Source organism: Anas platyrhynchos, chromosome 1, assembly GCF_047663525.1.
Source record: "Anas platyrhynchos isolate ZD024472 breed Pekin duck chromosome 1, IASCAAS_PekinDuck_T2T, whole genome shotgun sequence".
NCBI lineage: Eukaryota > Metazoa > Chordata > Aves > Anseriformes > Anatidae > Anas > Anas platyrhynchos.
The window spans coordinates 47812717-47840623 of NC_092587.1; the positions used below are offsets into that span (position 1 = coordinate 47812717).

The 27907-nt window shown below is 39.1% G+C and overlaps 1 protein-coding gene across 1 annotated transcript in view; it reads right to left on the minus strand.

Annotated features, from left to right (window-relative positions):
- Positions 1-19442, minus strand: part of PLEKHG7 (pleckstrin homology and RhoGEF domain containing G7) — a 34312-nt gene extending 14870 nt beyond the window's left edge. Inside the window, exons 1-10 of the mRNA XM_072036660.1 lie at positions 19103-19442; positions 16729-17463; positions 15532-15554; positions 10276-10403; positions 8429-8469; positions 6475-6564; positions 5803-5952; positions 4195-4290; positions 1614-1709; positions 886-999 (exon numbers count right to left, since the gene is read on the minus strand). Coding sequence (XP_071892761.1) covers positions 886-999; positions 1614-1709; positions 4195-4290; positions 5803-5952; positions 6475-6564; positions 8429-8469; positions 10276-10403; positions 15532-15554; positions 16729-17451 — 1461 coding nt within the window. The 5' untranslated portion in view covers positions 17452-17463; positions 19103-19442. The remainder of the gene's footprint in view (positions 1-885; positions 1000-1613; positions 1710-4194; positions 4291-5802; positions 5953-6474; positions 6565-8428; positions 8470-10275; positions 10404-15531; positions 15555-16728; positions 17464-19102) is intronic.
- Positions 19443-27907: the final 8465 nt, after the last annotated feature.

Sequence of the window (27907 nt, forward strand, 5' to 3'; positions counted from 1 at the left end):
CTTTAGATTTTTATTCCTAAGCTTGTAACATTGAAGATCAGTCTTAAGCATTTACACTGGTCAGAAATAGCAGAGCCCCATCCCCAGGAGCTCTGCAGCTACCCTGGATGCAGTTACTGCTTTTAGGCAGACACAGTGTCAGCAGAGACAGAGCCTGCACTATTGTTTTAACTTTACAAAGACTTGCCCAATAGCTCTTTTCAGTTTTATATGAGGGAAGTAAACACTCATCTGCTGGTAGTGTTTTGATACCAAGTTCTACATTTGTTCTATCTGTAGTCAAGTCAAACCATGGGGCTAAATCACTGCCATTGCAGAGTGGCTGCTTGCCCTGCTGTCCAGGATGCTGCTTCCTCTCTGAGGGGATGTGGATTAGCGAATACCCTTGAGCCCGGTCATCTTCTAGAGCATGCAATACCCTATACGCTGTGATCCCATTCAACATTTAAACCAAGCTGATACGCTGGACATGTATCAAAGGAAAATCCATTAGAGAGGTTTTATAATGTGGCTTGACTTTTTTTAAAATCCATTTCACTTTGCTAAAGTGTAGGTCACCATGTCAATGGATTATGTGCAAAACATAACATGCTCGATGCTGGCAGTATGTATTTTCTGCCTGCAAAAATGCAGCCAGATTTTCCCTTCTAGCTTTCCACTCTTGCCTGTTTTAAATTATAAATACGGACTTTCACATGCACAGGGGAACATATACTCTGAAGGGTGACTTCATGTGCATGATTATCCCCTGCAGTTTAATTATCTGTGTAAAATGCTACTTTAACAGTTTTGCTTCCAGTGAACTTTTCTAGCCTGCTGTTAAAATATTTTCATAAGACAGAAAGCCAGAAGACGACAACAACAACAATAAAACCATCACTTTACTTTCAGGTAGATGCCAAAATCTTCTCTCTGTCTCAGGTTTTCCAAGTAGTAGACAGCGGATGTATAATTGAGGCAATAAATCTGGTGCGTCTGGCAGAGGTCACCCTGGAAAAACTGCAAAAGAGGCTTGGAATCTTGTCAAGAAAGAAAAATATCACAACAAAGGCAGGAACAACCCTCTTCATTTTGTAATATGGTTTTACCTTAGATTTCCTTGTACACAGGAAAAGGGTCTGTGCCCGCCTCTCACTTAGCAGACACAGGCCAAAATACATATCCCATTGAGATCTTAATTAGTCACTTAAATACATCTGTGGATCTGGTCCATGGAGTAAAGGAAGGATCTACACGATGGATTGAAAGGAAGCAGGGTACACCTGGAGACAGGGTCAGGATCTGGCCTCAGGAAAACTTCTCCCACAGAGCGAGAAGCTCTGTTGATGGCAATGTCTCCAGAAGGCCTGGGTTGTGGTTCCCCAGGAATGGAAAATCTTTCCATGCTCTGTTCCACGAACAGGGCAGCTTTCCATGACCACCTCAGACATGTCAATGAATAAAAATAAAAATGTCCTACTGACAGGAGGTACTTGAGGCTAAGACAAAACTGCCTGTGACAGATGGCATGTCCTCGACTGACTTGACTGCTTTAAGGTAACCTACGTGCTTATGACAAATGGTACATTGCAAAGATCTGCTGAGATTAACAAAAAAGCTTCTGATTATGTTACCTTTCTGAGTATGGAGATGAAATCCGTAGGCGACCCTGACTCGCTGACATGTTCCTTCACAATTTCAAAAAAACTTTCCACAAAACTGAGACTTATCTAAGCAACAGGGAAAAAAAAAAAAAAAAAGAAATTAGTATGTCTGATCTGCCTAAGATTAAGACAACTTTATTTCTAATTCCTGGTCTTTTCAAAGGCTTCAAACCTCATAAGACACCTATGCTTGTCTCCCTGATGTTGCTAGAATTAGCATCAGAATTACACCCAGAGCTTTTTAATCATTCAGAAGATAAAGTAAATCTCTACAAACACCCAGTTATGTCATGATAGTGCCATATGACAAAAGCTTTGAAACAGGATTCTGGTTATTTCATTTAAACTTATTTTACAGTAGCAGCTGTATTTGATAGGAATCAACATGGTAAATTACAATGGATGAATGGTATCTACTTGTAAACGTTGTGTGTGACAGAGCTGTGACAACTGGAGGAGACCATGCTATTTTGAAGAGGACACCATCTTTCTTTGAGGACACCATCTTTTCTTTGACTTTGTTTCACGCTCTGGGAGGTGTGGGAAATTTCTATAAAATGCTATAAGATGAAACCCCCATATTCCTTGTAAGTTAACTTCAAAAGTTCTTTGTGCCTACACTGTCAGTCAGAAGTGGGGGAAAGCCTGCTCCTAAACCCCTGCTCACCTCCCAAACTGTTTGCACTCATGTTCATGACCAGACTGAGTTTTGGGCCAAAGTTTTGGTCAGTCTCAAAGACAGAGCTGGATACGTTCAGCACATTGGCAGAGACCCAAACTCTACACTGTCCGTGGTTAGAGCATACAGCAGCCTTGCATGTACAAGGGGTGTCAGATGTGTTTGAAGGATCTCCCAGGTCTTTATCTTTGTCATTTTCTTCAGGCATCGTTCTCCTGAAAAATTTGCATATATTACCTTATTGCATTACCTGGTATTTCCCTGTGACCAGAAGTCAACATTGTCCTCTGTGATACTGCTATGAGTTGTTGTTTTAGCTGTATGCATTGCTTTGTTTGATGTACTTACGAGGGCAGGGTTGCTTATAGGACTAGGTTTCTTTCATTTTAACAAGGGTTCATTTTGCACCTTTTACAGCATGCATTTTTTCCTGGATTCAGCCTGCTGTCAAGAAGAAATGCATGCTATATAGTGCGTGAAAAAGGCATAAAAGGCAGTGAGGGAAGCTACTTTTTTGTACATTGGTCCAGTCTTTTATGTACAACTATGTACAATAAATGATCATTTCTCTTCCTCATTAATATGGACAACAAAATAAGAAAACAAAATGGAAAATACATTAAAGATAATTGTCTCAAGTCTTGATCAAGCTCTAGCCAAGCTCAAAGCATTTGTGTTCCCAGAATGGCACACCTTCTTTAAGTAAGAATGAAATAGATTAGAAATTACACATCAGCTAAACTCTACTAGATGGCTGCTTGTATGATTTTTGTCCATGACAAGCACAAGAGCACAAATACATTGGTTAAAATCTCTTTCTTTCTGCTTCTGAATATGTTCATCTGGTGAGTGGTCAGCTACTGAGCAAAGATGACTTTCTCATGTATTTCTACTTAATTGTTCCTGCTCTGAAGAACTTTCCTGCTCTTCTTGTTTTGCCTAAAAATTGAGATGTTAGTGGTTAAGGCAAGGGTGTAACAGTAAAGAACTTGAAATAGCCAATTTGTTTAAGACATTATCATGTGTTACAATATGATTGTGAGCAGACATTACGCTTTTGAAGCTGAAGAGCCCCTTCCAAAAATCACTTTGCTGCTAAGGTTGAGGTGTTGAGTTTATTTTTGTCCCATAAAAGAGCTCTAAAGACAAGAAAAACTTCCACATTGCTAATGAAGCTTTGTAAAATATATTCTTGACTTATTGTCTGTTTTAACTTTCAGGAGCTGAAAATGATCTCCAAGCAACTGGGCACAAGTGGCAGAGTCAGAGAGCATCACAGCCAAGCCTTGTCTTCCTCTTCCTTCTTCCTGGAAGCTGGAGGGTGAGTAGTACATGGATGCAGAGCATCAGCTCGGTGTTGGGGGTAGCCACACCAGGGGAAACCCTGGCTGGTGAGGGATGGTCAGCATTTTCTTTTTCCTTGCTCTGCAAGAGTGGCTTAGTAGATAAAAAGGTCTTTGTGCCCTTAAGTTTGAGAAAGGAAACTTGTTATTGGAATTATTTTATAATTCTTAGTTTTGCAGTAAGAATTGTGTAGTTGCTGTCTGCTTTCACAAATCCTTTTAAAAGGACTTTACTTTTGAGAAATTGTCTCAAACTGGTGTTTACTTCAGAAACGACTGTTGAATGAACTCTCCTCCATGCCTGTTTATCTTTTGCTGGAGGCATGTGAGAATTTGCATTAAAGACCCCCACAGAAATACCAAGCAGAAATGATGGAAAGACTAATTATTTGAACTCATTTCCTGTCTTGGGCATTGAGTCTGAATAAAGACCTTATTGATGGATCCTCATCTCCTTTTATTGGACTGGTTGGTTCCTAATCTCAGTAAGATTCCCCACCATTTATTTATTTATTTATTTAAAACTCACCTTGTTTAACTCCTCCAAGTTTGCAAAGAGTTTCCATAAATCCACATCCAAGAGAAATTCTTTACTCTGGAGGTATTTTAGAGTGTTCATAAATATCTTTAAAAACAAAACAAATGCATGCTATTTAGCAGTTTTGCCCGTTATATATATGTAATTTTATATATGTGTGTATATATATATATATATATATAATATTTTAATGAAAAAAACATGTAACTCTTTTGAAAAGATTTTTTGATTTTGGAGAGAGCAGAAGATGATGCTGTGAGAAATTTTTTCTGCCATGCCTGAAGGCTAAACAGGGCTTTGTGTAAGGAGCAGGGCATGAGGGTTGGCTCTGGGGTCTTCTGCAGCTACCACATAAGTAGCAATGTCCCTGCCATGTTCTCTGTCTGCCAGGGGCTGCTGATCTGTGCAGGTCTGTGTGAAGGAATTAATAGCATCAGAGTTGTAGTGTGTAGGAATTAATAGCATCAGAATTGCAGAGTTACAGAGTTCTATGACTTTTCTAAATGCTTTCCTTCTTAACCCATGCTACACAAGTTGGAGTTACTATAGAAAAGAGAAAAATTGTTGGAATAGCATAAGCAAAGGACTTGTGATGGCTTTCATCTCTTTGGATTGTTCTGTTAACCTGTGTTGAGTGAAAACTGCATTTGTATTGATTGGCTGCTAGGATGCTATATTACCTAAGCTCTGACAGTGATCTTGGAGCTGTGCTGAATCTGGCCTAAAGCTGAAAAAGGCTTAAGAAATGTAGATTATTAAGTGGAATTTTTAGTATGTGTGTGAAAAGCACTAATGAAAGAAAACCCATCACACATGTGCTAAGATTGAAGAGCTAGTGAGAGTGTTTGCTTAGCCTTGCATAATTCTTTAACTGCCACAAACAGTTGACCTGAGAACTTAAATGGGGCTTATGGTGATTAAGTCCCCTATGGGTATTCATTAAATCAGTGAAATACCTGAATGCTGGGAAATACTTAGAATAGCAAGTATCTGTAAAACTGGACACCTAAATTCAGTGTATTTCTTTGGCAGCAGAGTTTGGGAAACTGGTGTGGACTGAACATGGGTCATGTGGGGCTGGTGAAGGTTTGTCTGTGAAGTCCTATATAAGACTTAGCAAGGAGGCTGCACGTCTCCTGTTATTCTCATCCTTCCCAGGATTCACTTTTTTTCACCTTCTCAGATCGCTAACCAAAGAGTCTGTAAGTAAGGACACTTCAATCCTACCTTGGACTTATTGTTCCCTTTCCCATCCTTTTCTGTGCTGCTCCACCAAGGAGGAATCCAACCTGCTCCCTATTTATTCCCTTTACTTTGCAGTACTTATTGTACTGCCTAGATTACTTACTCAGCAACAGATAAGATTAGTGAAATATTTTCTCTGTTTTTCCTTGAACTAATACTAATATATAAATTTTTTTTATTTTTTTTTTTTGGGGGGGGGAGGGAGGGTGGAAAGGGAAGGAGGAGTTGGGAAGCAATAGCCTATCATTCCCCTGTAGATGCCAAAGGAGAGGGTACAGATGGCTTTATGTCTACTGTGCTGTCAACAGGGCAAACAATGTTTCATCATTCTTGAGAAATTAAATCTTAATTTACCATCTTGAGAACCAGCAAATGATCCAGAAAGTAAGTGCATTCACTTGTGAAAAGTTCCCACACCGCTTCTTCTTTTTTCACTTCCAACCGGCTGTTGACATCTTTCTGCTCAGTCTGTTGAGCCTTTATAAACTCATGCCAAGATTTACTCTATTGATTGAGGAAGAAGAAAAAATAATTGACTGTCACATCAACTCCTTCAGACCATATGAAAAGAATCTAATATCTATTTACCCATATAGAGTCTGGCTGACAGTATTAGTAATTCTTCTGCTGAAAGCTTGAAGTTTTCATTAAAAATATTTAAAAACCTGACATTTTCCTCTAAAATATTCATAACATAAACACACCGAACTTGAAAGTAGTGCAGAATAATAGCCTATGTCTGTAGGATGCTGTACCAAAAAATAGCGTGCGGCTTGCAAAAGCTAATGAATGTAATGTGTTGTACTGGTGCTGCTGGAAAGCAGAGATGGAGGATAGCCTCTTGTTTTTCAGATAGTAAAATCAAGGTACCAAAGGACTAGGCTTTCAGAGGCTTTCGAAATGCATTTCATATCCAGATTAATGTAATAAAGTATGGTAACTTGAAAGTAAGACAAAAGTTTTATCTCCATCTCTTAGAGCTTAACAGATAGCTTTTATGGTACAGTATACTGAGTATTTTGATACCTTGCAACAGCAGAAATCATATGTGCCACAGTCCATGATCTTAACAGTTGAAAGACAGTTTTCCAGATCTTGCTTCTGTTTGTCTTTACCCTGTTTAACAACAACAAAAAAATCACCCCTGATTCATACACTGTTTTGAAGACCAGTAAGAAGTTTACTCAGCTGAATAACCTTGCTTTGATCTCTAAGGAGCTTGCCCTTAACCACGTGATTTTCTTATATTTCCATGCTTTCCTGCTCGGAGATGAGACAGCAATGGCAGGCTTATTTGTACTTATGGGTGGTGTGTGTAGGTGGCTTTGAGGTGTGGGTGTGTAAGATCTTGTTTATGTAACACAACGGTCTTAGGCAGGGCAGATCATTGGTATGGCAACAGACAATGGGCTGCCACCACAATACGGAACAAATAAAATATTTTGTTTCCTCCAGCACAGCCAGAATTATGGGACAGCAAACTCATATCTGAAATCTTCTTCCTGCCATCTTAGGTATATAAATCTTGAGAGATTATTTATTTATTTATCTTAATTTGAGTTTTGTATTAAAAATAACTCCTCTAGTCAGCTGCATAGCAGCGTCTGTAAAATGAGCTCTTAGAAAGCTTAAACAGCAACTGGATTCTGTTCATGTAAGGGATCATGAAAGAAAAGCTGAAAGGTTTGGCTTTATTTTTCAGGCCAGCAGTGCCATGTAAAAAGTTTAAGCAACGTTTAGGAACCCAAACTTAGTTCTGTGAACTTAGATTTATAAGGAGTATCACTAAGTTTTATCTGCTCTCTGGAACTATACACACATACTTCATGGATTGCTATTGTCTGAATTTTAGGCACTGAATTTAAACCAACTTTGAAATATGTATTTAACTATATAATATTTGAAATTCACAATTTAAGCTGAGCTCTTAGTTCTGCAAGATATCTTGAAAAGGAGTGCATGTAATGCACCATGCTTAACCAATACATTAAAAATGCCTTTTTATATGTTAAATTTTATGCCATGTAATAATATCAGAAATCACTTGACTAAATATTAACTGTATTTTATTGCAAATTTCAAATATTTTGAAGTCTAAACTGTGGTTTAGGCTGTGCTCCTTGAAATTCTGTATAAATGCTGTCAAACGAAGTGGGAACTCATATGCTAATCCAAGTATTTGATTTACTTGCATAAACTTTTCTTTGACAGTAGAGATTTAGAAAATAAAATATAAAAAAATGGGTAGGAAAGTTTCATAAATACATCTTTAGGGGTATAAAGTTATCAAGACACTTGCAAATGGTTTTGAAAAGAAATTTGGATACCATTGCAAGTGAAAATTTTCATAACAGAAGACAAGGGAATGTGTTAGAAAAGGAAATTAACTGAAGAGTGTTGGTGTGTGCTTTCATTGGAGAGAATCAGGGCACCCATGAGGACAGGAAAGGTGTAAGAATGCATCTAAAATGCCAGCTGGAAAGGTGAAGCTCAAATACCTTCCATATCAGGCAAAGTAAAGTTTGGGCTGGCATGCAGAAAATACATGACACAGTGAGTTTAAAGCAAGAATGTGAAAGAATTACCAAGGGTTTTGCCTGGGGCAGCCTCTCAGGGGTGCGGCTCAGGTGGGTGAGATGCAGGATCATGACCCTAGTGACACTACCCATGGCAGAGCCTGCCACAGCCACCATGTGCTCCCTCACCCTGTTGGGGTTGGGGGTGAGTGTGCTGGCTGTCTTCTCACACGTTACATGCAGTGTCACCTGAGGCTGTGCTGGAGTCACCCTACCTTTATTGCAGACGAACGACCAAGCAGGTGCTCGGTCCCAGAGGCAGGTTAGAATTCCATGCTCTGCTTGTCTGCTGGCTGCCTTTCTTCAAGGGCAGTAGAGTGAAGAAACTCTTTTTACCCAGGTTCAGGTTAGTTGTGTGAGAAAGCAAGGTCAGTGCAAGGGAAAAAACATGGCGAAATACTCACAACTCCTCTTTTGGCAAACGGCCACCTTGGCTTTTTGGACTCTAATGGGTAAAACAAATGTATTATCAGTAAAGAAACAAATAGCTAAAAATAAAACTGTTATGTATGGTTTTTCCCCTTAATGAAGACTGATATACCATACTTTACTTGGCTCAAATTTAGTATTTTTGTTTCATCAGTTTGTGCACCAGACTTAAAAGCCATTAAGGCTGTTGGGATGGTGTCTGGTTGATGCTGAACTTTCCTGCTTTCTGCAGATGATCAGTTTGTGACTGACAATTTTTAACATGGGGAAATGCATCATACCTCAGGCCAATTCTTAAAGATATCCATTGTTCTGAAAGAAGAATTAGCCTACATCTTCTCATTAGCGGTGTCTTGGAATTATACAGATACTTATGGTACTTTGTACGAATCTTTTAAATTTGCTACACTGTAAAAGTATCATTGTCTGTACAGAGTAGTTTCTGCAACAGTAGGAATATCTTTGTGGAAAGTAGTGTCCATGGGATCACAGCTGTAAAGCATCCATGTATAAGCAGTCCTAAATTCCCCAAGCCTCAGAGCTGTCATGGGGCTAGCACAGTGGTGCAGGCTGTTATTCATGGTCCTCAGAGAGGCCCAGGGAAGGCTGGGAATACAGATGGAATGCACTGGTGGGAGGCTAGAGATGGCTAAGGTTGTACAGCAAGAAATATGGAAGGATTTTCTGAATTTATGGTACATACCTTCAGGCCTATGTGTCACTGGGAATTGCAGTTGAAACCTTCTTTTGAATTTTGAAGACCTTGGCCATTGTTTCTGGGGATGGCCAGGTTATTTGTTTTTGTGAAGCTGATGGTTATAACCCTATTTATTTGTGGAAAATTTTGATCTCTGGTCACCAGCATATTATAGTCTTTGGCAATCACCTGTGCACTATACCATATTCCACAAGAGAGATTTGTAGAAACTGCTCTCAGGTCAATACTTCTGTGTTGGAAGTTCTCATGAACAACATATAGCGATGAGTTGGGTTTGCTACCTTTGTGATTAGAGCACTAATTGAAAAGGTAGTGTGGGGCTCTCTCTTTCCTCTGCTCAAACATCAGTGTCCTAGAATGTGCCCAGAGAAGGGCTACGAAGCTGGTGAAGGGCCTGGAACACAAGTACTGTGAGGAGCGGCTGAGGGAACTGGGGTTGGTTATTCTGGAGAAGAGGAGGCTCAGGGAAGACCTTATTGCTCTCTACAACTACCTGAATGGAAGGTGTGGGGAGCTGGGGGTCAGCCTCTTCTCACAGGTAACTCTAGTGATAGGACTAGAGGGAATGGCCTCAAGTTGTGCCAGGGGAGGTTCAGGTTGGAAATGAGGAGTCATTTCTTCTCAGAGAGAGCAGTCAGACATGGGGATGGGTTGCCCAGGGAGGTGGTGGAGTCACCGTCCCTGGGGGTGTTCAAGGAAAGGTTGGACATGGTGCTTAGGGACATGGTTTAGTGGGTGACATTGGTGATAGGGGGACGGTTGGACCAGATGATCTTGGAGGTCTTTTCCAACCTTAATGATTTTATGAGATAAGCATTTGTAACTCCTCTTCCTGTGGAGGAGGGATGTAATACGTCCTGCCTCCTTCAACTATCTCTTACATTTTGCATTCAACAATAAAATGCAGAAAAAAAAATAAATCAAGACATTTTTATGAGCACTGTAGGTGCTTTGGTTTTGCTTAACAGAATCCCCCATTGTGGCTCTGTTGTTTTGTGTGGCATTGCTGCACCGATCCTCCTCCCCTCCCCATCCCATGTGCACACACACGCCTGTTGCAGCTTTTGCTGGGCTCAGATGAGCAAACCCCACACTGTATCTGACCTGCGTTTAGCAGCAGGGCTGCGTGGGGCAGGTAGTCCAAGGCACTGTCTGACACCAGGAGGTCTCCAGGGAATACCTCGAGTCCTGGCAAACTCACTACCACAGAGCTACGCCGGCGCTCGGCTGATCTGCAAGAGGCAACAGCAACATGTGTCAACTCTCTCCTCTTGTGGCTGCAGAGGAAATTCCTGAAGTGCTCCTTCCTGATGTGGGAGGAAATGAGCTAAAATTTAAATCACAGTGGCTATGACGTAAGGTATTATAGGAAAAAAATAGAAGAAAACTTCAGTGATCAACAGCAGATATCCCGTTATCTTTACAACTGCACAGAGCTGCTGAGATTGAGGTGTTCATAGTCATGGCCTGCCTCAGAAGAGGGGTACTCAGAGAATTTAAATATGAGAAATTCCTGTGTTCTTTGAAGATCAAGCAAAAAACATTTCAGGATGTTTTTGGCATTGGAGTCCAAAGGAGCAGTTACATACTATGCTTCTACTGACGTGTGCCAGTACTTTTGACTTTTTGACTCAGGAGACATCAGAAAAAGACAGTAGAGTCTTACAGTTTAGTGTTTGTTGTTGTTGTTTTATTATATTTAACCTTTTTGCTAGTTTGTGTCATTCTCCTTCTAAATCTTTAAAGATTTTTCTGCTAATTCAGATATGTTGTATTTTGAATATAATATGATTTAGCAGCCCTGCTGATCTGCAACAAGTAACTCCAACTATTGTTGTTACTAACGGAGGGCATTGTCTGGGATGTAGATCCATCAAGTGAAATGACACAGGCATTTTGTATCCAATGGTGTGTTTGTGCCAGAGGCTGCTTGCATTCAAATACAGAAATTATTGATGCATATTAAATACTTTATTGAATTTTGCTAATAATTCACGCCCATACCTAATTAATGGTGTTAGCATATGGTTGCAGAATGACTGGCGTCTGCAGCTGCTATTCTACTGTCTACCATTGACTGATGCAAGCAGACCACATCTGATTTCAAAGGGTCGGTAACAAAGTAGCTGAGGAAGGAGGTGTGAAGTGTGTGTGCACATAGAAAAATGATCTTTTTTAAGTCTCCATTTATTGTGTGTAGTAATTTTGGTTAGTTAAGTATCTTTCCTTTATATTCTTTGCCTAGGCAGGTGTCTTACTGGGAATATTTAGCCCTTTGAGCCCTTTGCCAACAGTTGATGTGAAACTTTGCAGGCATTTTTTTCTTTCTTTTTAAAGTTTTTTTCCTCCTCTCCTTTCCTTCTCCTTTCCCCTCTACCCCCCCTCCCCCCAAGTGCACAAATAGCCACTTAAAAATTTATCATTTGGCACATGGGTTCTGAGGTAGAGAACTGCTATTTTATTTGCATAGTAGGAAAGGGAGATTTTTTTTTTTTTTAATTATCTGATGGTGACACTGTTTGCAATTGTCTTAGATAAACCAACTAAATTGTACATCATAGAGGAAAGGTCTACTCCTAATAACTGACAGCTGCAGGCTGTCGGGAGGGCCAGGTCTGGGACTTTAGCACTTGAAACAAGCGTTTTAGCGCTTGAAAACTAAGAGTTGAGGATTTTACAATGTGCAATTTATGGCTTCTCTAAAAGCTTTTCATTTTCTGATAGTCCTTCTGAATGGGGAACATAACGTCTTTTTTACTTATATTGAGGAATTTGCAGTGAATCTTCTATGAGTTTCCCCATGAAATTAAACATAGCCCATGGTTTAAGAGCTTTTATGGATCGGGTCTGTTTGTTGGTTGTCCGCAAGCCTGCACCAGTGCAGTGGAGACTGCTTCCTGATGAGGTGTTCTGAGTGCTATCTACTGCAATTCTATGTTTTGGAAACAGTTGTATTAAGATACTTCTGAAACCACTTGTGATTCCACTATGTAATCTCTTGGTCTACTGGATTATTATATAAACTGGATGGTGCAATATAATACAAAAATAATCCCAAAAGTTGTCACTCCTCTACTGGGAAATTCAGGAGACTTATTTCAACTTGGCAAAATTTTATTGTGAATTCAATGTATTACTGATCTTTAAAGTATCTTGCCTACTGCAATTTCATAATATATTTTGGAGGTTGACCACTTATGTAGATGAATAATGGGAAACACAGTTTCATTGTAACAGAGTTAAATCTTGTTATTTCCCTAGATAAAAAAGGTCTTGAACTTCAGAGACACATCTAAACAAGCTCTTCATGTAGGAATGCAAGCCTGTGATGTGTGGGAGCATGCTAAGGTCACTTGGATGTGTATCTACAACATACCCTTGCATTCTGACATGTCTGGTGTGATTAATGACTTACATGCCTAAATTATGTACTCACCCTTCACAGGTTAAGGTACAGATACAGGTATCTGTGATCATCTGGCCTGGTGCCTGTAGATATATTAGGTATATTAACTGCTTTTGTTGATTTTTACTGGAGAAATGAAAATACGTAAGTGCTGTGTGATACAATTTATCAGTGTTTGGGTCAGCATGTGATGTTTTACCATCTTTTCTTGCCTGCTGACCCTGTAGCTTTGCCTTTTTTCAATAGCTTGTGTTTGATTTTCTTACTAAGGGCAGGGTGCTGTGGTCCTTGATTGGTAGAAATGCTTGTACTTTAGGGATGAATTTGATCACAAGAGGAGATATCATCTGTGCAATAATTCCTCCTTTAAATCTACTTGTTTTGTGAAACAAGATAATGTCATGGGTTCATGTTACAAAGATATGGAAAATTGTTAAATATGCTGAAGCAGCTCATTGTCTGGAAAAATAAATACCCTGAGTATAGTTGTTCCTAGGGCATGGAGAGTTTCAGATGACTGCTTTTTAGAGGTGTGTGTCCCAGTATGTTCATAATCTTAGCCTACCAAGACCTTTAAATGTCCCAGAGAACAGACATCTATATGAATCCCCATACTTAAGCGAATACTACATCGAAGTATTTTAGGGTGGCCATGGTACTGAGGCAGTTGTCAGTTGATGACACTGTTAACCAAATGGCTCAGGAAGGGTATTTGGACTCCCTGCTTTAAAGTGTTTGCAGGACACTTTATGGGTATATGAGACATTGAAAGAGGAAGAGGAGTACTTCAAGATGGCTGAGCCCAGCTGTCTCAACTCACAGAAAATGACCTGCAGGTACTGAGAAGACTCTTCCTTAGCATTATGTCTGTAGGAAATTAATCCAGTTTTGCACCCAGTCCCTGATACACTGAACAGGGCAAAGAGAAAACGAGCTCAGAGTAAATTTAAGACTTTTTAAATCAACATTTCCTTCCACTGCAGTGTTGACTTTAGCTTCTCACCCTGTCTCCACCACATGCACCTCTCTCTCTGCTGCCCCTCTGGTTCTTCGGTTTGTTTATTTTGGCTGATTATTTTTAATCAGCATCAGTTCAGCATGTTGCTATGTTAACAGAGACGTACTGCCATTACTTAGAGCTGTGTGAGGGAAGGCTGCTTAAAATGAGCACTGCTGCTTAAAGAAAGGCTTTTACAAGTGCAACCTGAGAGTGAGGGGAAGAGATGTTCATTAAAACTGAGGGACAGCAGCATGTTTTTACCCTGGATGATATGTGAGGCAGTGTCGGAGGAGGGTCGCCATCTGTCCCAAAGTTCTTCTAGACCGAGGGAATAATCTGACACTTCAGCACTTCTCTCTGGCTGTGATAATAAGGGATTAGCTATTAAGAAGTTAGACTAATGGTTTGGGTAAGGGAGGAGCTGCATACAGTCCTTGCCCAGACTGCGGATCAAATTCAACTTGACAAAAAAAGTTAAAAGCAGAAAATAGGGATTATTATTTTACATTTCTGCACATTCAAACATTGGTCAGAACAACAAATAGAAGTTGTAGTACATCACCTAAACCTATTTTTTCTCTTTCTTTCCTGCTGGTAGCCAAGGAATAAAGCTTGAAATGTTCCCTGTGTTATTTCTTGATTTTTTTCTTTGAATGTCTGGATGAAAGCCCAGAGGCAATATCCTAGCTGGCATGCTGGTATGTATTGGATTCCCTCTGAACCTGCCAGGCAAATGGCACCAAGAGAAGGTGTGTGCACTAAAAGTTTCATATTCTCCTGTTTTTAGCCATTTAAAGTTGATATTCTTCAAATTTTCACCCGATTTGCTATTAATCATGCAAATCTTCACCCTATCAGTAAACCATGCTAATGCTTTATAGTTTTGCATGGGGTCAGCGCAGGCTGTTCCTATAATAGGCGCAGATAAACTGTTTTCATAATTAGATACAAAGATCTCTCACCTCTCTCTGCCACCCATCCCCTTCTCCCCTTTTCTACTATAAATTCAAAAGGCTAAAGAGTGTTTTGAAAATTGCAATAATTCAGAAAATCTAGGAAGCCTTTTCTACAGTGAACGTGTTATTTCAGCTGCATGCACACATTTGTTAAACTTTGTCTAGGGAACTGTGTTGCATGTTGATTCATGGACTGTACCAGCCTTCTTCACCCCTCAGTCCCAAACACAAACAGACTTGATACACAAACCTGTTGGCAAACTGCTAATAATAAAAGAGCTTGTACCTCAATAATGTGTAACTGTGGGGAAGAAGAGATACTGCTCAAATAATGATATCTGCTGCCTTAAGAAGTGAAACACAGTAAGGTAGAGTCACAAAACCAATGTACTGCTGTTTGTTGTGAGGCTCCTTCTGTCTTCTCCAAGCCTTGCTCATCAGTGCTTTTAATGTACCTGACTCACCTGCATGCCTCACCTGAAATCTGTGAGGGAATCATGCAGTAAGGTGAACAATGCACCATCAGTGGGAGAGGTATTTTGTAGGATTAATGATCAGCAGCAGTCCTAGAGCTGCTTTGCTTGCATCTGAGAACAATATTGAGCTGTTCTGCTAGCTTCTTTGCTCCTTTTTCCCTCCCACAAAGTTTTGAAGAATGCCACTCAAGATTATGAGATGTTTCACATTCTTCAGGCTGAAATTTGACCTTACTAATCCAAACAGCCAGACCTTTTGGCAGTTAGTTCCTAGTGCAGAGCTCTCTGATGATCCAGCTGAAGTATTGTGTGAAATATGTCGGGGAAGGGCCACCTTCAAAAGAAAATCTCACTAAAAAGTTTAGTATAACACACTGGTGACAGGCATGTCACAAAGTAAATCTACAAATTAAAGTAGAATTATGCGTACATGCCTCACTGTTCAGATTGTCTTAGTGAAGTTGATTCATCAAAATATACAGAAGTGAAGCTTAAAATGAGATGAAACAAATATATGCATACCTTTGTATAGGCAGTCCACTCTTCTGGAAAAACAAACAAACAAAAGAAAAAAAAAAAAACAGAAAAAAAGTAAGATATCCTCATTACTTTGTCAGAAAGCAAGCAAGTAATCTAATGTTGTGAAAAAAAAGTACTGATTCATTAAGAAAAATATACTACATACACTTAGACACTGGCTAATTATTTCCGTTGTTGTGGATAAGGGAGCAGAACTCATTTGATATCCAAAATGTATTCAATATTTGATGGGGAGAAAGTACCTTTAGTTTGTGGAACAACACTGACTAGTTATTAAAGAGACATATACCTATTTGACACCATCCATGTTCACTGAAACCTGTCTGGGCTTTGCATGAGGATGGAGTCAAGCAATATAGCTCAATATAGCTTCTTGTGCAAGTGGTGCAAAACCTTTGACAGTGAATCTGGCAGCAAAGCTGACTTGTGTAGCACCTCTCCTTTTCTCCTCAGGGTCTGTTATGGGGGAAAGCTGACCAGGAAAAGCTGACAAGGAAAGGAAGAGGGCTAGCTTCTCTTTTGCTTCTTTTTGTTTACTGATTCTGGTACTCATCACACCAGTGTTTCTTTTTTTTCAGAAAAGATTGCACATTTGGCTGCATACAAATGGAGGGGGGCAATGAATGGCGGAACTAGGTAAGAGGACACAAAGAAAGGGAATGGGACCTTTCTTAAACCTTAAGGTTTGCTTTAGTAGTAGCAAACCTCAAATTGGGCTCAATTGTGTTGAGTGACTTAATTCTCGGTTGTGCTGGGGTAACTAATGCTATTTAGTAAAAGAGAATACAGAGCTGCCATGGCTTATGGAGAACCCTGCTGTAGGACTCTGGAAAGAATATAACCTTCTGAAACTCGAGCCTGTCCTGGATAAGTTACTTAGTCTTATTTTTTCATAGCCCCACAGCAGTTACACTGGCCCACCAGGGCGAATGGACAGAGGTGGAAGGAGTTGCCATGCCACTAACAGTAGACTAGGCCAGCGTGGTCACTAATAGCTGGAACTGTGCTCTTTTTTTGATTTGGAAAGAAAATTCTCCCTTACTGGTGAGTGTAGAAGTTGGTCTGTTATAGAAATGGAATATGGGCTGGGTGGCTGCTCAGGCTAAGAATTAGGCCATAATGGCTCAACGCCGAATATGTAAGACTGCAGAGGAGGTCACATCATATCATTCCTCTTACCTGGATAGCCTCCTGTGGCATACAGCTGGGGTGGGGGAGTCTCCTAGGCAGCGTAACAGAGTTGGCTTGCCAAGAGTTTTGGAACATCTCATTGGGACTGCCATTTCTTAGAGGATCTTTTTGGCTTGGTAACTTTAATCCAGAGCTGGCAGACTCTGGATCTGCTATGGTTGTCTCCGACTTTGCTTTGGAAGACAATAATTTTGCGTGGACGCAAGAAGGCAAAGACAGTGAGGAAGATTTAATGCACCGGGGTGGACTTTTACAAATGTGGTGGAGAGAGCTGGTGTATTCCTTTTGATTCCCTAGCTGAGTTGTGTTAATGGAGTCCTGAAATGTTGGTGCTTGTGAGGCAGAGGCCATCCGTAGACGCCTTAAAGTTGGAGAGGTGGAAATTCTGGCCAGAGCATGCCGGTCAAACTGGAAAGGTGCATGATGACTTCCAGTGCACTCCTCTGTGGGAAGCTTCAGGAAAAGAGAAGACTCAGTATACCCACGTCTTCGAGTGAAGTCACTTGTAGGCATGGTGGTGTCCATACAAGCTGATACTGGTTGTGTTTCACAGGGACTGAAGACATCTTCTAGACTGCTGCTTCTACACAAAACAATATTTTCTTTATGAAGCTCATTTTCATTCTTTAGAAATTCCATATTGGTGCAGGTTCCTTTGACCAAGTCTGGAGAATAATCAGAACTTTGTTGTTGCATCTTTATTTGTAGCATGAGGATTTATAGCTGTGTGCACCAAGCAAAAATGATCAGAAAAGGTTTTTAGAAACTTGCTGTATGTTTTTTTTTTTTTTTTTTTTTTTTTTCTTTTTTAATGAGAGAATACATAAATTGAAAAAGTCTAAACAAGATAACGTAGGTATGTGCATGAATACAGAAACTATTGCCTGCAATTCGAATCCTGCTTAAATGCAGGTTTCAACAGCTCCGGAACAGTATTTCAGTGAAATGTGAGTGTGCAAGCAGTGTCAGCATCAGTCAGCAGAACTAATTAAATTGTAAAGACTAGCTGTGTATTTAGGAACTGTGCTCATCTGGTGCTGCAGCCACCTAATTTCCTGTTGCTACTCCCCCTAAATGAGGCTGTAGCACTGCTGTACACAGGATAAAAATGAAGTCGTTAGCTCTCAAGACTCCTACTGGTTGCTAAACAGTTTACATACAAATACTAATTACTTGCTGAAAGATTAAGCAAATACAATTTATCATTTATGTAAGGTGAGTCCAATCATTCTTTTCTTTTCTTCAGGAAAAGTATTTTGTAGTAAACATTATGTATATGTAATAAACTAATGAAAAAAACAATTTATCAAATAAAATTATCTTTTGATTGATGAGTAAATATGTTCTATGACTCATGGATCTCTATTTTAAGGTATTTTGATGACTAGTCTCTCTAAAACTGGACTGACATTTCAAATTATAACTGATGATTATTAAACCTCTTCAGCTTTAATTCATCTGCTTCTTTTGCTAGGAGGAATCTTAAAGCTGTTCATGATTGCTGGCTTGGTTGGGCACTTTTATTTATTAATTTATTTGAATGATTTTATTCACACATATGTTGCTTTTTTTCTTGAGCTATTATCACATGTTGAATATTAATTTTGAGTGATTTTGTAGTCCTCTAAAATGGATTTGTCAAATGACAAGAAACAAATTCTTTCATCAGGTTTGCCAGTTCAAAATACTGTTATTTACAAACTCTTCAGCCAGTAGAAGACAGTCATTCAAATGCTTACAGGAAGCAAAAGCATATATTTATGATGGAAATGGCTTCATTCACAAGTGTAGTGAATAGCCACAAATACATTAGCATCTGCTCATTCTCCTTTAATAAATAAAGGTTAATTAATGCATAGGCTCATTAAAATGGACATAAAATCACATTCAATATATATCAATATATAATTGTTACAATAATGAGTAACAATTACTATATTCCAATTTTTAGTAAAGATACAATTGCATACCATTGCTGTGAACACATTATTGCTAAGTGATCTTTTAAGACTTATATTTTGTGAAGTGCAATTACATCTAGATATAATAAGGAAAAGATATTGCAGAATTTTATAGACAGATATGGAATTTCCAGATATTTATGTAGAATTCTATTGTAGAAATAGAAAAGATTAAAGACATATTTTCATGGAAGTTTCATATTAAACTTAAAAAAAACAAAAAACAAAACAAAAAATCCCAAAGATAAAAGGTAATGAAAAATAATATTTTTAAAGTAGAAACTAAAGAAATTGTTCTTAAATGTCTCAGCAGCAAAATATTTGTAAAGAAAATACAGTGTAAAAAATTCAGAAATATCCCCCACACATGCAGAAAAATTAGTGTATATGATTAAACTTACCAAGCTAGCTAGGTGAAGATTTACCAGCTTCTAGAATGTCATGTCCTTTTTATGTGCAATTAAGTCAAATTTCCAACAAGTGCTTGATTAACTGCATATTAGGCTTAGGAGCAGAGACAGTGTTTTCTCTTTTAAAGCCTCCTTACTGAATGCAGTTATAGGGAACTAGTTTTTCTTCTTGTAGATTTGTTTCTAGGGGATTTGTTTATCAGGTCAGACGGAAGTGGCTTCAGGATCAATGCCCATTTACAAATGGTAACATGATCCATACATTTTATTAAACTTAATTCCCTAATTAATTCTTATTTTGCTTTTCATATTTGAAGTTTGGCAAGAGGGATGTCAGTCAAGTGCATAATACACTGAAAGGGCAGATGAAATGCCTCCACCCCTCCAATAACACATTTTTTGCTTGTCTTGATTCATTCAACTGGATCTAAGTATGCATTGTTCATCCTTCATGGAAGAATAGTGGTGACGTTATATCCTTTGGTTACATTATTTACAATCAGATTTTTATTTAAGCAAGTGTGCCGTCTGAGTAATTCTGAACACAGACATATTTTAGCACTGGAGTACTTAGGAACTCATCTTAACATCCATAATTCATATATCCCCTGTGCCTGGCACTCTTTACAGTTGTGTGTAGTGCATAAGCAGACTTGTCCACTGCCTAACTGAAATCTTTAGAATGTACTTTAAAGCTGATACTATGATTTTACTTCCATGCATTCTTATGTGAAGGTATTTAGGTAGCCCTTTGCAAGCACCAGTCCCCAAATCAGTACAGGGTCTACCAGACCAGACCTTAGTCCTGCTCAAGGAAACCTCTTCCTGAATCTAAATCTAGCCTCAGGTTCCAAATGTCTAAACATTCAAATACTACTTTTCTTTTTGCCTACATGCAACTCAGAGGATGACAGAAATGGTTAGGCATGAAAGAAGGTTGTTGGTAGGACTGAGCAGTCAATTTGGTACCTAGGAAACTGGACTGGTGCTGGAAAGGGATACAATGAAAAGTAAGTATTGCAAATGTTCCTTTTTCAACTTCATGTTTAGTTTTCTCACCTCTCAACATCTTCCTTGGTAGAAGAGGGTTAACCTCTTACTTTCTAATAGTTCATGGAACATCAAAGAGTTTTTACATATTTTTATACGTATATATGCATTTTGCTACTGTCAGAGACAGAATTAACACAGAGCTAAGCAGAGGAGTATGCATTTGAATAGCTTAGGAAACACTATGCTGGCTGATGGACTGCATAATAAGAGGGCCAAAGCAGAGGCTAGAATTTGGGTTTGAGTTAGAGCTGGACTTTAGTCCAACAGAAATGTATGAAATGTGGGATGATGGCTTTGTCATAAGATCACTATGGTAAAAAGGGCAGAACCTTTGTCCATTTGTCCTCAAAAACTTGCATGTTCTCTACATTGAAGTAAAAAGCTCTCTGTGTCTCACTCTTCTTCCTCCAGTCCTCCACTGATAGAGCTATCTGGAAATGGGCATTACTATAGAATCATAGAATATCCTGAGTTGGAAGGGACCCTTAAGGATCATCAAGTCCAACTCTTGACACCGCACAGGTCTACCCAAAAGTTCAGACCATGAACTATGTTTTCTTTCAAATGACTTTCAGAATTTGGTGTATGCTGAACATACGAACATACTCACCTAGCCATTATACTCTTTGAGCACTGCTCCCAGCTTTGCTTTTAGTCCCTTGAACAGATGCATGCTTCTGAATTCATAAGACATTTTTATAGGTGCTTCAAAGCCCTTCCAAAGTGAGTGAAGCAAATGACATGTCTTTGTGATCCTGGTAGTAGCCCTGTGGGTTGTGGCAGCTTTGCAGTAAGACCTGGTCTTAATAATCAGGCTGTGTATTCTTACTGGTCTGTTGCACTCTTGAAGGAACAAACCAAGCATGATAGATTACCAATTCAGTGAGAATTCAAGTCAGTACTGGGAGCTGTAGCGCAAGCCGAGTTGGTCCTAAGGTCGCACAGTCTATGCTGTGTGTGTGGGTATCCTAATGAGGGGTTAACACTTTAGAACACACTTGTAGTCTTATTCTCTGGTCTGTCAGTGAGACTCTTCTAAGAACATTTCTGTGGGGAGAAAGTCAGCAGTTGTGGTCTCAGCACAAGGCAGTGTAGATGTAGTCACGCTGACTGAAAGTCGCTGGGCAAAAATAACTCATTCTTGCTGTCCAACTCAAAGCATCTGAGATCTGGCTTTCAATATATTTAGTTCTGATTAGCTCATAACAGGGTCAGAGCACAGATGCTATTGACATCAGCTGCAGCTGTAAGTACTCAGCTCTCTTGGGACTCCTTGAGACTTCAGGTCTGAAGTCAAGGACCCAGATAATAAGGAACATGCATTTAGTGACCCCTTGTGAAAAGTTCAGTTTGGGCAGTACCACAAAGAAACCATGAAATAGATGGATAAACAGAATTCACTTCTCTAGGTAAATGTTCACATGAGAACTCCCTTTTCTCTCCTTACGAGCGCTAGCATCCATCACCTTCACTTCTCAGTTTTTTAACAAATAAAGAGCAGTGGTCCAAAGACAGCAGTCTCCTACGTGCCTTAGTGTTGATTCATTCCCAGAGCTAGGACATCCTGTACTCTGAAGAAGGGTCCCATCCAACATACAGCATGCAGGTACTGTGCAGCTGGTGTAACCAGCACTATCATTTGAACTGACCCCCCCCGCCCCCCCCACCTCCCATTTCTTCCCCAAGGAAACCTAAAAGGCTACTAAAGGGGATTTATGCTCTGGAACTTTCTCATTTCTTGGCACATAGTTTTGCAATAAAAATATTGGTCTTCTAAATTCCTACAGCCTTCTCCCATCTCTAATTAAAAAGAAAATAAATTTCCTTTTCTCAGTTAGAGAGGAAAGTTGTGGCTTGTATCTGAGCTGCAGGTACAGAACAAGCAAATTCAGATGAACATCTCTGTAAGTGTGGACAGAATCCTTTAGAAATTTAGCAAGAGATGCAGGGTTCACCATTTTTCCAAGGCTTTATCTTAGCCAGAATTTGATAGACTTTCATTGGACCAGTATGAATTCCATAAAAATGAACAAACAAACAAAAACTATTCCAAATGTCTAATCCAAAACCAAACTTATAAAAGAATTCCCATTTTGTTATGATACATTTTGTTTCTCTAGATTTTCTCTCTCTCAACAAAACAAAACAGAATATTTTGCCTGAGAAGTTTCAAAATCTTTAGTTAATGGCAGACACCCATTATATGAAATCTCTGTCAAATGGTTAAAATTTGACAATTAAAAAAAAAATTAATTATGAGAGCAAGTACTGGGCCAATTTAACATGCATTGCCAGTTCTGCCTTTATAGTGCTGACAGTGGACAGTAATACTTCTAGAGAAGTTAATAAGAGAGGCAACACCTTCCTACCAATACACAATGATTTCTGTATAAAGCATTTATTATTTACCTTTCTTTGGAGTAAAAGAAAATATGATGCATTTAACAAAATAAACAAAGCAAAAGATAAAAAACAGTATTCATGGAAAGCTCTCTAAAATACCCTGAAAAGCAGAGGCCTTTTCTGTTCTTAGAATGAACCCCCATGGAACTTAAATGGTAATTTTTCTGCATATCCAACAGCAAATGGAGAAAAGCTTCTTTGTCTTCTGAAATGGAAATTCAGAAATAAGTAACACCCACAATATAACTAATAGCCAAAAGAGATAAAAGTCAGAGGGAGGCACAGAATTGTTAATTTCTCAAACACTTTTCTGTAGGAAATCTTTTATTTGATTTGAAATCATCTCTAGAAATTTGTATTAGGCTAATGATATGTAAACAAATAATGAAGGAGCAGCTTTGTTTTGGGCTGAAGTAGAACAGAAATGACTTGACTGTCTTAGCAAAATTTCACTCTACCTAATTTTGATCTGGGCCTAGTGAAGCATTGTTTCAGATGGGTAATGCTTTTGACCTTAAAGACAGGTCACTTAAAGAATCAAAAGAGTTTTTCCATTTGAAGAGTTTCTTCTTAAGAGTATATTTAGAAGAAAGCATTTATTGAATACAATTACACATAATATCAGTTACTTCCAAACTACATAATTCATCAAATCTACTGTTTTTAAGAAGTCTTTAGACAGCTTTATTTATACTCCCTTTTATGTTTCCTTTTCTCTCCCGAGAGTTTCTTTATGAACGCCTTGGGGGTCAGCTTGAACTTTAGTTGTTCAATCACAGCATTGATAGCTCTTAGCAATCTAGGTAATTGCCTTTCCTGTCAGATACTGTGCCTGGTTTTCATCTCTCAGCACCTAATCTAAAAACTCATCATATCATGCAAATTAGAATACCGAAACAGAGGTAGAAGACAATGGCTAAAGGATCAGGTCTGAATCTCACCTGGCAGATCAGAGATCTTTTGGCCTGCTTTCTTCAATTTCACATCAAGTTATTTGGAAGAGTAATTCATCTCATCCATGTTTAGACAGGCATGCACCTAAAGCAACTGTCCTTGTGGCAGTGGTAATGCCTATTACATGCACAATGTGATTCATGGGATAATTCATCTGACCTGTGTTAGGTATCTGTTCTAGGATCTTAAGAAGATGATGATATTATTTTATTTTTTAAGTATTTATTAGTTTTTAATATTATTGGTAGACCTTGGGCTGCCCAGTCTTCTGATTTGTTGGACCATGACTTGTGGAGCAGTGACATTCCACTTGTGGCCACCGAAATTTTAAGGGACCAGCTCTATCCGTTGAATGTTCATATGTTATGAAATGTTATGAGAAAGAACTGGGGGGAGTGGCTTACTCACCAAAGGGTCATGCAGCCATCCAGAGGGAACCTGAGAGGCTCGAGAGGGAGGCTGACAAGAAACTCGTGAAGTTCAACAAGGAGAAGTGCAGAGTCCTGCCCCTGGGGAGGAATATTTCTATACCAGTACATGCTGGGGTCACCCAGCTGGAAAGCAGGTCTGTGGAAAAGGACCTAGGAGACCTGGTGGACACCAAATTGAACAGGAGATGGCAATGTGCCTTTGCTGCTAGGAAGGCCAATGATGTTTGTGGTTGCATTAGGCAAAGTATCACCAGCAGGTCAAGAGAGGTGATCCTTTGATCCTTTCCCTCTACTCAGGTGAGGCTGCACCTGGAGTCTACTGTGTCCAGTTCTGTCCCCCTCTCCCTAAGTACAAGAGAGACATGGACGTACTGGAGAGAGTCCAATAGAGGACCACCAAATGACCAAGGGACTGGAGTACCTCTCTCCTAAGAGGAGATGCTGAGAGCTGGGGCTATTCAGGCTGGAGAAAAGAAGGCTGGGGGAATCTCATCTGTGTCTATAAATACCTGAAGGGAGGGTGAAAAGAGGATGGAGCCATGCTCCTTTCAGTGCCCAGTCACAGACAGTGGGCACAAACTGGAATATGGAGATTCTGTTTGAACATCAGGAAAAATTTATTGTGCAGGTGACAGAACACTGGAACACACTGCCCAGAAAGGTTGTGGAGTCTTCTTCCTTGGAGATCTTCAAAAGCTGTGTGGACATGGTCCTGAACAACCTGCAGTAGGTGTCCCTTGGGGCTGGACCCAATGAGCTCCAGAGATCCCTACCAACCTTAACCATTGTGTGATTCTGTGAAGTTGATGGGGCCCAATGGGATTTGTCCCAGATTGCTGAAGGATTTAGTAGATGCTATAGCTGGGTATCGCTCAACAATTTACCGAAAGTCTTGTGAGTCTGGGGAGGTCCCTGCTGACTGGAAGCTAGCCAGTGTTATACTGATCTAAAAGAAGGGCATGAGAGAAGATCCAGGAGACCACAGACATGCTAGTCTAATCTCAGTATCAGGAAAAGTTATGTAAAAGATTATCCTGAGTGCTATTTAAAGACATTTAAGGAACAAAGCTATTATCAGGCATAGTCAACATGGGTTCCTATGAAAAGAAAGTCCTGTCCTAGTGATTTGATCTCTTTCTACAATAAGGTCACCCACTAAGTGGATGAAGAGAAGGCAGTGGTGAATGCAACCTCCCTGGATTTTTGTAAGGCCTTTGATACCAACCCTTGCAGTAAACTTATGGACAAATTGGCCAGCTGTGTGTTGAACAGGTTCATGCTGTTGCAGGAATAAAGGTGGAATGAAGAGAGCTGTAGTTTTCTGGCTGAAGGCAAAGCAGCATTGAAATGGAGAAATGAATCAGTTGGCAAATCATCAGTCAGGAGTACAGAGCTGAAATCTGTATGCTTGAGTGTTGATAAATGAGACTGATTCTTTTGCTTTAATGTGGTTCCCATGACTGCTGTCGTAAAACTGAAAGTTGCAGACATTTTCTCCCAGTTACTCGCATAGCTATCTTTTCTGCATCTTAATGTAAAAGCTATAGGCAGAAGAGTAACACTGAATCAGAAGAACCCAGCACTCTTATCACCACGAGCACTATACAAGGCTCTTATCGTAACAGGTATTGATTGGCCAGCTATGGGATAAATCACAAGATAAATTTGTAGGTGAAAATCATAACTTTCCATTAACAATCCATTAACTGGCTTTTATTCTAGCCTTATGGATTTTTATTTTTATTTTGCTGGGCAGCCCTCTTTGGCATACCACCAGAAAATGTAATACTGTAGAGAAAGGTTTTGAAACAGCCCCCACCTCCAACCCACAGCACTGTTATGCTTTGGCAATGGTTTATCCAGATAGCTGGGTTTAGTGGATACTGTAGTCCTGCCAAGACAAGACATACTGTAAAGAGTGACATCTGTTTCTGTTCACTCATCAGTGGCTTCTCACATGATAATCATCGTAATGAAAATGACAGGATTCCAATCAAATATATACAGATATTTTCCCATTATTTGTATGCTTTTTAGGACCTAATGTGCTGTGAGGGGAGATTACTGTAGAACAACAACAATAAAACAACACATTGTGTAAAGCTAAAAACTCGTATCTATTCTCATGAAGCTAATTCAAATTTATTATAGAAATTCAACATATACACCAAATTTCTGTGAGAAGAATGTATCAGCACAATTGAAGGGTGAGTTAAAGAGAACTTTGGCTGCACTTCCCTAGATGTTTGCCAGATGTTGCCCTAGTGTTGGACACAATGTTAACTCATCCTCTTCACAAATTTTTGATTATGTAGGACATATCAGTCTGCTGTTTGGACATACAGATGATGGATCATTAGTTTTTAATAGTCACATTTGAAACATTAAAAGGTGGTGTTCACATGTTATCAAAGAAATGAATGTGGAATATGATTTTATGTTAGAAAGTATAAGGTATAAAACCAGCACTGAGCATTGAACACTTCTAAATTTTTCAAGTGATGTAGTCAGTTCGGTTCAGCAAAATAACTGAGATTATCTTGTGTTATCCTGGCTGAAAATTTGTAATGTTTATTTGTCTGACTCAACCATATGTGGTGTTACCTAAGTACAATGAAGCTTACCATCCCCCAAACTGTGAACCATTGCTTTGAATTTTAAATGAATTTAATTTGTTATTGGATTTTTTTTTTCAATGATGGAAATGTAGATCATTGCTCCTGATGGATGTTCATGGAGATGAGAGAAAATTCATCTCCACTATAAATTCGTAAGATATTTCACCTGTGAATTACCATGACTACATCCAGCCATATGGCCTATTTCTTTTAGTTTTAGTTTAAGGAGAAAAGACAATGGAATAGAATAGGGATGGTATTTGTTACAATGAAAACATAGGTAAATGTAGAATAGTTGTGATATTTTGTCTTTCTGCCACCTGGCAATTTCTGTACCATCCTCTTTACCTACCTAAAAACACCTTGGAATTTATTACGCTACAACTGACTTTAGAGTTTATTTTGGTGTTGACAGTCAGTAGGCAGCTATTAGTTCTCCAGACTGCAAGATCAAAGACAGGCAAAAGAAAGCAGCTTTTTGTTACATTCATTCTCAACTTAAAGCAAAACACGCTTTGACTAACCTATTAAAAGAGCCTTGTTCATATACGACATAAACATATTATTGTGTGACCACCTCTAAAAATCCCTGATCTGCATCCATGTGTCCTGTAGAACAAATCCAGAGGTGCTACTGACCATCTGAGAGCATCAGAAAAACAGGCAACAATTTCCTTAGAGCTGGAAGTCTATTCCTTGTTGCTGTGCTTTTGATATGTTAGTTGGAAACTGTTATCAATTTTCCACTATAATGGAAAAAGCCACAGATTCATTGTTTCAATAAGATATTCATATGCATTTCTGTATTTTAAATTATTGATGGCACCTTATGATAACATATAGGTACAGACTACATACATGATAACATAAAGCTACAGACTACTATGAATAGCAATTCCCATGGACTTGATTTCAGCTATTTTGGTAATCAACACATTTAAGTGATTTACACATCCGTTTTAGGAATAAGACGTGGAATTTTAGCAGTATTTCTTAGACCAGAATTGCACCCACCCCCTCACACACATGTTAATCTAACAGATGGATTAATATAGTCACAATTTAAAGATTAGTACAGTTGCAATTCTATTCTCTTCACTTGCAGAAAGAATTAATTATTTCAGAGTATAATTTCCTAAATGGGAAAAGAACAGAGTAAGTGCATCAAATTACTTTACTTTTGCCCTGGGTTTTCTTTTCTTCAAAAGCTGTGATGGTTACAGAATGTATTCCACAACCCTTTAGTGAAAGTCAGGGTTTGCCAGGTGGACTCAAGTCAAGAAAAAAATATTTGGTGAAAAAGTCCAAAGAGATCAGCAAAAAAACAATGCAGATAC